An 11783-nucleotide genomic window follows, 5' to 3' on the forward strand; every position below is an offset into this window, starting at 1 on the left:
GATACTCCCTGAACAACCTTACTTAATCTGGGATGAGACATGATAACGTTGAATCTTTTTTATCATCTGTATGCATTTCTGTACATTAGATGGCAACTGCTTTGATAGGCGTCGTATTGTTTTTTTTTCTGTATTCAGGTTATCTTGAAAATATTATTTGAAAAAAAATTATTTCTGCAGACCACATTTTAGGATCCACTTTTCACGATCCTCTTCACAATTCCCTAGTTTATGTTTCCGTGCTCGGTTGTTTCTCATGTGATTTATCGCATGACCACTGAGTTTGACTTCCTCAAAGTCACATGTCACATATTGTTAAAAAATGTCATGCTTATTACTTTCAGAATTTGATAATATTTTATTTTCTCTTTTATCATCAATTCAGTCTAATTGTTTTTCAAGACTATATGGTCTATTATTTTTGTGCTCGTTATTTTCTTTTTTGATTGGAATGCCAAGGTGTGCAGGTTTTGGTTTTATTGCTGGTTTCTTATTTTGAGCCTTTGACACATTTTTTGGCTTTTTTTCTGAAATATCAGTATTTTGTTTCCCCTTTTCACCATATTGCTCTTTCTCAGGTTGTCTGTTCGCCACATCACTGTAGTAATTATTATATGGTTCATCATTATCTTCTTCAGAGTCATTTGATTTTAAAAGTCCAGAGTCGGCTTTATCGGATGCAACAGTCACATAATCGCCGACGTCCATTTTAAGCGAGTCAGTTTCAGATATATCATATAATTCACCATTCCTGAAGTCCATTGTTCGACTTTTAAGTCTGTTAAAGCTGAGCTGATTGTAAGGATTCTGAATGCTCCCGGTCTTTGCGTAGCTAACTCTATCTAATGTTTTAAACCTCTTCTGGCCGCTACAGGCACTGTCCTCGTCAAGAACCAGTCGAGATTCTCTAATGCTGTCATAATCGTCCTGTTCATGTTCATTGTTTGCATTTTCCTCTCTTAGTGGATCTGTAATAATTGCCTTTTCCAGTTGAAATTAATAAGATTCAGTACTTAAATGTTAGTCCTAATGATGGATAAAAGCATATTTTTTTTCAATTAGTATTTAGACTGAATTCATTAGTAAATCCACATACCTTCCAAAACTGTTTCCTTTTGAACTAATTTCTTCCTGTCAAATAGTACAATAACTACCCAAGTAAGAACATACAATGTGAATAAAATAAGTTCTAGTATAGGATAAGTATTTAGTAAATAAGTCTTTCGAGTTTTTTAGAAAACGATAAATGTAAAGTATATAGGATCAATTGCTTTATGTCATACATTTTAAAATCAACACGTCTTCAGCTAAAAAATTAGTTTTAAGAAACAGAAAAAATTGCAAAAAATTACAAAAATCAAATTAATTTAATTAAATATATCATAAAACTTATAATAAAGTTTCAACAGTGTTATCATTATTAATGTAAAAAAAATTACATCCAAAGATTTTTTCCATCTATATGATATAAAAGGTGAAAATAAAGGGCAGTGATCGATCTTAAAAAATCTTTATACAATATAGATATGTGAATAGGGCATAAAACACGTACATGTACCCCTGAAAATTTCCGAAATAGGATCAAATGCCTAAAAGGAATAGCATCCCCTGTAGATGAGTGAAATAATTTTTACAGATAAATCATTAAGATTTGAAAAATAAACCGTCGACGTATTTTTCTTGTTAATGCAGAACAATTGCAACCATGGCAGAAAAAATAAAACCTGTTTATGGTCACGAATTGTTGGAAACTTTTGCACCCATATATCCCTACTTTAAAAAGGGAACAGAATAAAATATTGTTTTAAAAACATATCCAGGTGACACATATCAATCAATAAAAACTGAAAAAATCAATTAAATGCAATTTGAATTACTATTGTTTTAAGTCAATATTGTCGAGAGAGCATTGGAAGAAGTAATAAAATCAAACCTAATTATTTATAAGAGTTTATAAAATTTATGTAATACACAGTAATTTAAAATCATGCAAATCTGTAAAGTTACCTTTCTTTCACGTAGAGCGTTAAAAAAAGAACTGCGAGAGATCCAGTACTTCCAAGCAGACCAAACAAAATGGGTATCCATGTCATTGGTCCCTTTTCTTCGCGTACATTATCTAATTAAGTTTAAACAATACCTTTATCAAATAATTGACCAGTATTTATTTTATTAACATTTAGATTAAAAATGACATTACATTAGCTCTATTATCAATCAATTACATAGCAAATAAGTAGATTGTTTAGTATTTTCTTCTGTTTAATCTTGCAGGTCTTATCCGGGGTACCGACATATTTCATTACAATGTGCCATGCGCATGGCGAAGGAACAGTTGCTATCCATTTTATTGCAGCCCGGAGGACCGGGCTGCTCTATACATATAAGTTTAAGTGTCGATGTATGGGGATTGAAGTGGGAGTAGTTATTTAGAATTACAGGTTTTCTAAACATTGAAAAGATTGTTAATCAGAAAGTTCTTTCCGTTTAAAAATTACGATATACTTTATATATTTACTTCCATAAAGTGAATCTGTAAAAATATACATGTATATGTTTTTCATATTTGATATATAAAGTTGTTTATCATATACTATCGAGAAAACGACGGGTCCCTTTTTTTAGAAAATCGAAATTTACTTCTCGGATAAAAACGTACTCTGCACAGTTCGTGTTTTATATTCTAAAATTGAAAATTAACAATTCAAATATACATGTAGGTGATGCGTTTGTCTTACTAATTTATAGTCATGCAGCCAGCATTTACTTGAGGAATTGATGAAGTTTAAAATGGTATCGATTTTAAATGATTTTTATTCCTTAACATGTTTTCAAAATTTTCGCGACTATCGTCTTCATGCCTTTTCACTCATATAGAAGCGGTTTGATGATCAAGACTCGTTTTCATTTTTTTACTTTATATATTTCCCGGGCGACAATTGATGGTTACGTCAATGTTTTTTTGTTTTTAATGACTTAGGTCAGTTGTGGCAAACCGAACATGTAGCGAGCTCTCTTCCGACTGAACTCCGTGACGGTAAGTCATATATGATCTATAAAATTACCTGTAAGATTCATGTCGTATACACTTACGTATTTCTTCTGTTATATTGAAACAAGTCTCTGCTGTCGTATTACATCCAACAGTGTATTGTGTTGTATTATTACAATGACATTCATCCTGACATTTTAAACCATGGTATCCCTCAGGACATGATTTACTGCATTCAAATCCAAAGGAGTCCATGCATGCTAAATTTATGGTAAACAAGTACAAAAATTATCATAGGTTTTCTGCATCGCATAATATGGTTCTTTAAAATCATTAGGCATCGTGTTATATAGTCATGTAAGGGAATTTAGTTGTCTAATTATTGCAAAAAAAAATCAATTCATTTTATAAATAAAGCACTCACGGTAACATTTTTTTCCAATTGTTCTATAGTCGGTACAACATCGACTAATTTCTCTGAAATACAATTGAATGATTATATATTCAAATTCTACTACGTTTATAAATAAAGATTCAATACTCCGCAGAATTTTTCAACAAAAGTTTAATCACTTACGTAATGGGGTCGGAACATTTTGGATCAACAGGAGTTGGCTCTTGAGAGGTATTATGAAGAAAAACAAGCAACAGTAACATAAAACTTGTAAAGTATCCTAAGTAATGCATTGTCTCAAATGTATGTGTTTTGCACATTAAAGTTTATACACTTATTCTTTCATTTTTCTTCGAATATGAGCTCTGTCGCAAGTTGACTATACGTTATAAATCCAAAAGTAATTATTAAAGTTGATAAGGAAGAAAAACATTCGAATTTGAAGCGAAATGTCTATTTTTGTCAATGACTCTAACATGAGACTGTTTAAAGCGAAAGTAAATTATGAGGAAGAATTATTTCCCGCTTGTTGCCTTGTTGAAGTCAAAATACACAGATTGCTTATTTTTTTAAGTTTTAAAGTTTCATTAGTAAGTTACAGACAAATTCTTACCATCATTTTACTAAATATACAACCTTATATCGACGGTCGACAGTGACAGCGTCTTTTGCTATATTACAATAGCAGTTTATTCCAATGTTTTGTACTACACGGAGACCGATCAAAACTGACTTCGCTAAGAAAACTCCCATTTCATTTGTATACTAAAGATTTGGTGATTTTGAAAAAAAAGAAAACTATTTAAGGAATCACTGTCTAGTTTGGAGAGTATGCCAGGGCATCAGCAATAGTGGGAAACATGGGATAATTTGCATAACAGGCGAAGTCCGTTATGATTAAATTATCCCGTGTTTCCCACTATTGTTCATGTCCCTGGCATACTCTCCAAACTAGACAGTTATTCCTTATATTTCCATTTAATTGTGAAATAAAATTGTAGACTTAGACATTTAAAATGTTGACAAATAGATTTAAATTACACAAGGACTTCCATGCCAATTTCAATAGTCCTCGCACACTGACGTCAAACACAAAGGCATGCCTATTTGGCCTCTTTAGCGTCAGACACAGAGACAGATGCGCACGAGATTTGCATGCATATTAGGCCTCCTTAGCTGCTGACCTATCGACCTGCCTAATTTACGTTACGGCAGAATTATCAAGAAATAATCTCCCCCTACTTTCAAAGAGTTATCACAGAGAAATAAAAATAGAAATGGAACTATATTCATTTAAAGTCTCTAAAGGTGTAATTACAACATCTTATTCAAATTTAACTGCGCTCCGGTACGCCGTAACGTCATCAAATGTCGTCATTTTTCATACGCTGCGTTTATCAATTTCTAATTTCGAATGCTCGGAAACTGTCAAAATTAACCAAATGCCTTGAAATTTTTAAGAAGACGACAAAATAGATTATGAAATCGAATAAGCATAATTTTTACCCCAATCTTATGTATGTTAAACTTTTATTTCGAGATATACTAGTGTAATCTTTCATAAAACTTAGGTTTTTTGTCGGTGCGCAGTAGGACCCTAACATGTGCACATTCAAGCTTAATATTTTTTTTATTGTTGCTATATTTTACTAGAAAAATTATGATGCACTTAAATATAATAAATAAAAATTTAATGAAAATTCTAGCTTAGTGTCCCTATTATTTTCGAGAAAAAAGATTTGTTTACGATTTTACCGGACAACCCTCGTACTATTCCAATATTTCCTCCTGAAGAAGATTTTCAATAGTTTCATCCTTGTTCCGTTCACATCCATCTATTAAAATTTGATCTTATGTTTTTGGTCCAACTTTTTTACAGACTCATCCATTTAAGAAAAAATAGTCCACACTATTCAGTAATGTTTGAATCGACTTAGTACATGCATGATTCTGCTACTCTTAAAAAATGCCCGTATATATTTTGCATTGAAAACTTCCATCCTCATTAATATCACAGCCCCTACAATGATAGGTTTCATATACTACTATACTTTTAAGAATGCTTGCTTTTTATTTGACATATCATGGTTTTGCTGTTCTTCATCCGATTTTATAAAGAAGTTTCTATCTATCCAAATATTAAATTCTATTCCTTTTGAAAGCCCTTTTGGGCCATAATTTGAACAAAATGAAGTTTATATAAACAAAAATTGAATTTCAAATTTTATCATGAACAAATTGAAGCTTTTATAATGAAAGCTATCTCCTTTAAGAAGAGGCATTGTTCAATTAAACCAACCTAAATCTCTTTAACCAAAATAGCCTTTTTGACGTTTTGGTTAAAATAATGGCACAGCAACGTGGTTTTAAAGAAGACCCAAAACCTAAACATTATGTATACAACAAGGATGACACATAATCAATTAAATTAAAAAAAAAACCACTACACTGAGTGTAGTCCAATTATAATATCTTTGAAAAAAAATCTATGAGTATATGGTTTTGAATTTCAAATTATTGCATTAGGTAAAGGTCACTGTTATAAAACACATTTTTTTCTAATTTCATTAAGTCTTAGGTTGTATTGATAGAACATAAAAACATATACATTGTAAGTATATCAAAACCAACTGAAAGTGAAGCTGACTTTGTTATGATAAAAAAAATCATAACTTTTGTTTCTAAAACATTAATCTTTTTTTTTTCCTTTCAAGCTTATATTTCCCTTTCTTTTCGTCTTCTTAATGCCCGGTAAGACTTTAAAACATGAGGACATGTTTTACGGTAGACATAAGCATGTCTAAGAGCCCTCCCCCATCAGTGGCAGTTCAGCAACACAATGGCAAGATAAAATCTCACGCTGCACCTCGAAGAATGCACCTGATTATGATATTCTTTCTTTTACATCGCTTTTCACTTGTGTAAACCACGTATTTATGAAGCTAAATCAAGCATGCCATTGGTATCATGGTGTAAGGAGATGATACCTACGTTATGGATTCAAATCCCACTGCGTGACGCAGAGAGCATACATAAAAAAACACAACTGAGGTATTCAATTTGTTCTTGCACAATGTCCCTTAGTGCCTAGAACAAGACAAATTTAAGAGTCTTTTACCAGCGCACCCTGACTTCTCAGTATAAATTAAAAGGACTTAAAACAAAGACAAATTATCAACATTTAAAAAAAAATAGATATTATTATTATTAGCATATAGTCATTGTTTTTAACTTAATCTTGACATATACTGAAAACAGTAGACCCACAAGAAGGTAGGTGATTTATAGGCAGCATGCTCGAAAGGTTACTATATTTTCGAACTAGAATTAGACATTTTTTCCTCTTTTTAATTTTTACCAGTCTAAATATCGTTAAAACAATGACTAAAAATATTATTTATTGAGCGAAAAATGTCTTCAATACCTTTAAAGTATTTTACTCTTTTGAGAACAATGTTCAGTTTCAATACAACTTTGTCCTGTATTATTCTATAATATTAAAGTAATGAAAGAAATTAAAATCCATCCCTTCGTAATGAGAGGAATTCACAACATAATAAAAACCAAATAGTTTTCTTATACACTCCCAAAATGTTCATTGTGAAGTCATTATAACTTTTAGCACTACCCATTCTTTCTTAAAAAGTTGCAGAAAACATCAATTTTCAGTTTATTTCATTATGTTTTATTCAGAGATATATATGTAGCCCCTCAAAAAGTTTTTTCCGAGGCTTTTTCTGCTTTAAATTTAGAAATGTACCACGAGTTAATGAATGGTTCTCCTTCATGCCATATTCTTTAATGGATAATCATATTCATAAACTAATCTCACAATTAAGCCAATTTCATAACTTGAAAACTTAACTTTTAAGGGTACAATATAACCCAAACTGTACGTTCTGTTGACCTTCTCAGAAATTAAACATGACAAATCATTATTATATTGGATATTATTAACAAAGTTATTCTTATTGTTGCTGCGGCCGAAGATATGCGTGTTCCTTATACTCGTGTATTGAATATTAACTCAGCTTATATTCTTCATTAACCGACAAAAACATTTATTGCTTTTTAATACACCGCCTTACGACTTTGAGACAATGATCTTGACACATGACATTCGACCTACTTGATTTTTGTTATATTCCCTAGATCATGAAAATATGAAATATGTAAAATCTAGGAACTACTTCGTGAAGAAAGGAATTTCATGTATATCAATCTTTTTTGTGCTGACTCTCAAAAAAAGTTATCCTTTGTTGTATGTTTGAACATGACAATTTTTTGGAGTTTGATGACATTTCTACTTGTGAAGATGTTTGTGGTGGTAAGGATGGTGGCTGAGCGATTCCAGATTCTGGTTCTGACAAAGGGCCCTGTGTTTCAATAACATGAATGTATTCACTTTTCGTTTTCCTTGTACCAGAATCATCTTTTCTCCTCAGAAGAGCTAGGATTGATGGTTTTGCTGTCTTTTGGACATCGTCTTGGGGTACATCATATGTATTGTAATGTCTTTCACAACTGCTTTTAGATGATCCAGTGTTACCGAGGGAAGGTTCTTCACATTCATTATACACATTTTCGTCTACTTTTGCGTAGCTTTGAGAAGTAAAATCATTCGGACAAATACTTTCTTGCACATAGTTACCATGTACGTTTAGGGACAATCTCCTGAAAAATTATTAAAATCAAAACAAATAAATTAAGATTTAGAAGGAAAACCATTCCAAAAACAAATGTTTCTGAAACAAAATAAAAGTATAAATAGCAGCAATGGATCAAATGAAATCTTTAAATACTAGGTAATACAATAACGGGCATATTGAATACTCAAAAATACCATCAGATTTTAAGAGCGATACGTATTTCCTATTCAGTCATACCCTTCAGACTGCTAGAAATGTAGCGGTCAGATCGATGAAGCTTGTAGCTCTTGGTCGAAATTAGAAGAAAATCAAATGTCTTACAATATGTATGGAATATGACAAAACAAATACAAGTCTGCGATCGGGAAATAACAGGAAATAACGTCGACAATTCATTTTGTAAATAATGACCTATGTAAGTATGAAAACGTCAGCATTTGACTAAGTGGTAAATTGTTTTTGCTGACAAGGTCACTGTATGGACCACAGAACATACGAAATGATGAAATTTTAATGCTTTTTTTGGCTCATGCGTAGAACATGTTCCTGTGTATCTGACTAATTTGAGATATAAGCCCCGTATGCAGGTGATGAATGTATATTGCTTTGAAGAACAATGGTAAGGGAAGTTGACGACTGAACACTTCGTATTTCTTATTTTCGAAAGAATACGCCTATTGATTTTTCAGTCCAAGGTCAAAAGCAAAGTCAGAAATTCAGACATTGGAAATAACAGTTTTTAAACAAAACTTTACCACTTTTTCCATTTGATATAACAAATCTCCAGAACGTTAAATACCCACTATAATATTTGGGTTTAAATGAACAAGATAAAATCATGAAAGTAATATCACTTATTGTGTAATTTATTGCCATTGTAAAAGTAGATAAAACTCCAAAGATAAAATGGTAAAAAAATAAAATCTAATTCACATGGAATCCAGTTTTGCAATGAACCCCGTCTAAGCCGTCAAATTCAAATGTCAGTGTGAAATGGTTAATATCTGTGCTTTCCAGGAAAAGTTCTTGACACATGAAAATACAAAAGTATGAATTGTATAGCATCAACTATTTAAGGGTACTAATTATGGACGAGGTAAATGTTTGCTATTTTTTGTAAAAATGCATCAAACTCCAAGGTCAAGAGGTAAAATATGTTGGAACCTCCAATAAAAAAAATAATAAAAGAATTGTCATTAAGAATACACATCTAAAAAATCATAACACCAAACAAAAAGAAGATGTAGTCAACATTGATGTTTTTTTTTTCTTTGCGGACAAACAGATTAAAAGACAATTAAACATAGAGACGGAGACAACAAAACATTCAATTCCAACAGTATGAAAGATTGAAATAATTAACTAGCATGAAGAGTTTGTTAGTAGTTAGAGAGCGATTACTGTCTTTTAATAAACGAAACAGAATTAAATGATGGATTCATACTTCTGAACATTGGTTACCTTTTCATCAAAACGCAAACAACAAATGTTGCCACAAATAGTATCCCAGCCACCGCTAAAACTGCCAATGAAACAAGTGATATACCTTGAAGGAAAAACAATCAACTGTTATACATATTTATAAAAACTTTCAACTTAACGTTTACCTCTTAAGCATTCAAGTTTCCATTCTTCCCTCAATTAGCCTTGTTAAGTTTTTTTCTAACATATATATTGCAAGACCTATAGCCTATGAATGTTTAATTGTTAAACAATGTTTTAAGATTATTAGGCTCTGTCAATGTACTGTAATCTATCGTGTACTTAATATTATTGATCTTGCCAGGAACATTATTTCAATTGTCAGTGAGACGGGTTTTTTTTTGTTTTTAAGAACATGTTATGCATGGATGTGGAGATAACGAACAATATTCAATCTCAAACTCCATAGAATAAAACAAAATGGGAGCAAAGCAAAGACGGACCTCCGAAACATCAGAGGTGGGATCAGGTGCCATGGAGGAGTGAGCATCCCCTGTTGACCGGTCACATCCGCCTTGTGCTCCTTGTCATGATCAGGAAATAACGAAAAAATCCGTTGTCAATACAGTGTATAAATAATGGACTAACAATCAGTATGAAAAACGTCAGTCAGCATTTGACTCAATAATAAATTAAATTTGATGACAAGGTCATTGTATCGATCATAGAACTTACGAAATGATGGCTTTAAACAAGACTGCTGATATTCTTGTTTCATCAACTTTCCTGTCAATAATTTACCTCGTTTAAAAGAAATTGTTCATACGTAGAGCATGCTCTTGCGTATCGAATCAACTGAGATATATATACTCCGTATGCAGGTGATAAAGGTATATTGCTGCATAAGTAAGGGAAGTTGACGATAGAAAAGTTAAAGTCATCACGTTTATTATAGAGCTTGGTTGTAAGATTACCATTAACGTCTTTTTCAAGTAAAATATCCAAGTACGAAACTGATGTGTCGGACTCTGTGGCATCTTTTATCTAAAGCTCTCCAGGATATATCGTGTCGACGTAGTAATGAAAATTACTATTGTTAATTACAATACGTCCTCGATATATCTAAATGTCGAGCTGCAGGCCACAGCAAGTGTTTTCTTCTTTTCACGCAGACGGTTTTGCACAAACTCTGCATCATATGAATATAAAAATAGGTCTGGTAATAACGGAGCGCAATTTGTACCTATTTATTTTATTAAACCTTTTTAAATTGCATGAGTTCTTATGGTTATACATGAACTGAAATGGAGATATTATATGTATTATACCTACATGAACTGTAATAGCGCGATTTTTTTTTTGCTCTGGATACTCTTGTTCACAACCCTCTGCCATTTTTGTTGATGTGACGTACATATTATACATATTTTTGCATGTTGTATCTCTATGATTTTACAAACTCATTATTAGTTGAAACAACTCAGATTATTGTTAAAACAATTGTTTAAAATTTATTTATTCTAATCAAGCAGTCATTTGTACATTTCATATCTTATTATTGAGTTTGTATTTAAAAGTACTTAGATGACACCGTCTGCTTTACGATTCTATGTTTTAAGATACCCGGGGTATACATGAATATAGCGCTTTGATGAGGTCCATCCATAGAAATCTATGGACTGACCGAATCAAAGGACTATATTTATTATATTATTTATAACGAAGCTTGACAAAACCAAAATTTAAAGATAATGGGAACAAGCCACAAGTTTTTCTCTTGTTTTTTACAGTAAGAGACTATAGATAAAAAATATTTGGGGTCTTTAATGTAATTGTTTTTCCTTTATATTGAAAGAATAATTTAGGCAATTTATTAATTTAAAAGGCTTCATTCGTTTTATTATGTTTTGTATTGATTTTTAAAAAAAAAAAAATCTTTAATATGTTTTGAAATAATGTAGATTCTTATTCAAGGCACCGTTATGTCTTACCAATTACTGTATTACAGAACATCAGAATTATAATCAAAAGTTCAAGATTGTTTTTTTTTAAGTAAAATATAGTCACTGCAATACATTTTGAAGCTATTGCTTACAGAAAACAAGTTCCATTTTAAGAATCATCAAGTTGATATGCATTTCAGAATCTAGTAATAGTAGCGCAAGATTATATGTAGGGAAATTAAGATCTATCTTTCTTTATTAATTCATCTAATATTATACAAGGAATTCAAAGCATTTTGTAGAAGCGGACCCGACAAATTTATTTCAGAAAAAGGTAAACATTTAATGGCAACACAATAAATCTGAAAATATTTCCTTAAAAT

The 11783-nt window shown here is 31.5% G+C and overlaps 1 protein-coding gene across 1 annotated transcript; it reads right to left on the reverse strand.

Moving 5' to 3' along the window:
- Positions 1 to 356: 356 nt before the first annotated feature.
- LOC134233447 (uncharacterized) lies at positions 357 to 3682 on the reverse strand. The gene is made up of 6 exons (XM_062715418.1): positions 3570 to 3682; positions 3417 to 3469; positions 3094 to 3252; positions 2008 to 2119; positions 1097 to 1131; positions 357 to 968 (listed from the first exon to the last, which is right to left on the reverse strand). The coding sequence occupies exons 1-6, from the start codon at positions 3677 to 3679 to the stop codon at positions 382 to 384; spliced, it is 1056 nt and encodes a 351-aa protein (XP_062571402.1). The 5' UTR covers positions 3680 to 3682; the 3' UTR covers positions 357 to 381.
- Positions 3683 to 11783: the final 8101 nt, after the last annotated feature.

This window comes from Saccostrea cucullata, unplaced genomic scaffold (assembly GCF_032062105.1).
Source record: "Saccostrea cucullata isolate Sc308-1 unplaced genomic scaffold, CSIRO_AGI_Scuc_v1 ctg4007, whole genome shotgun sequence".
NCBI classification, from domain to species: Eukaryota; Metazoa; Mollusca; class Bivalvia; order Ostreida; family Ostreidae; genus Saccostrea; species Saccostrea cuccullata.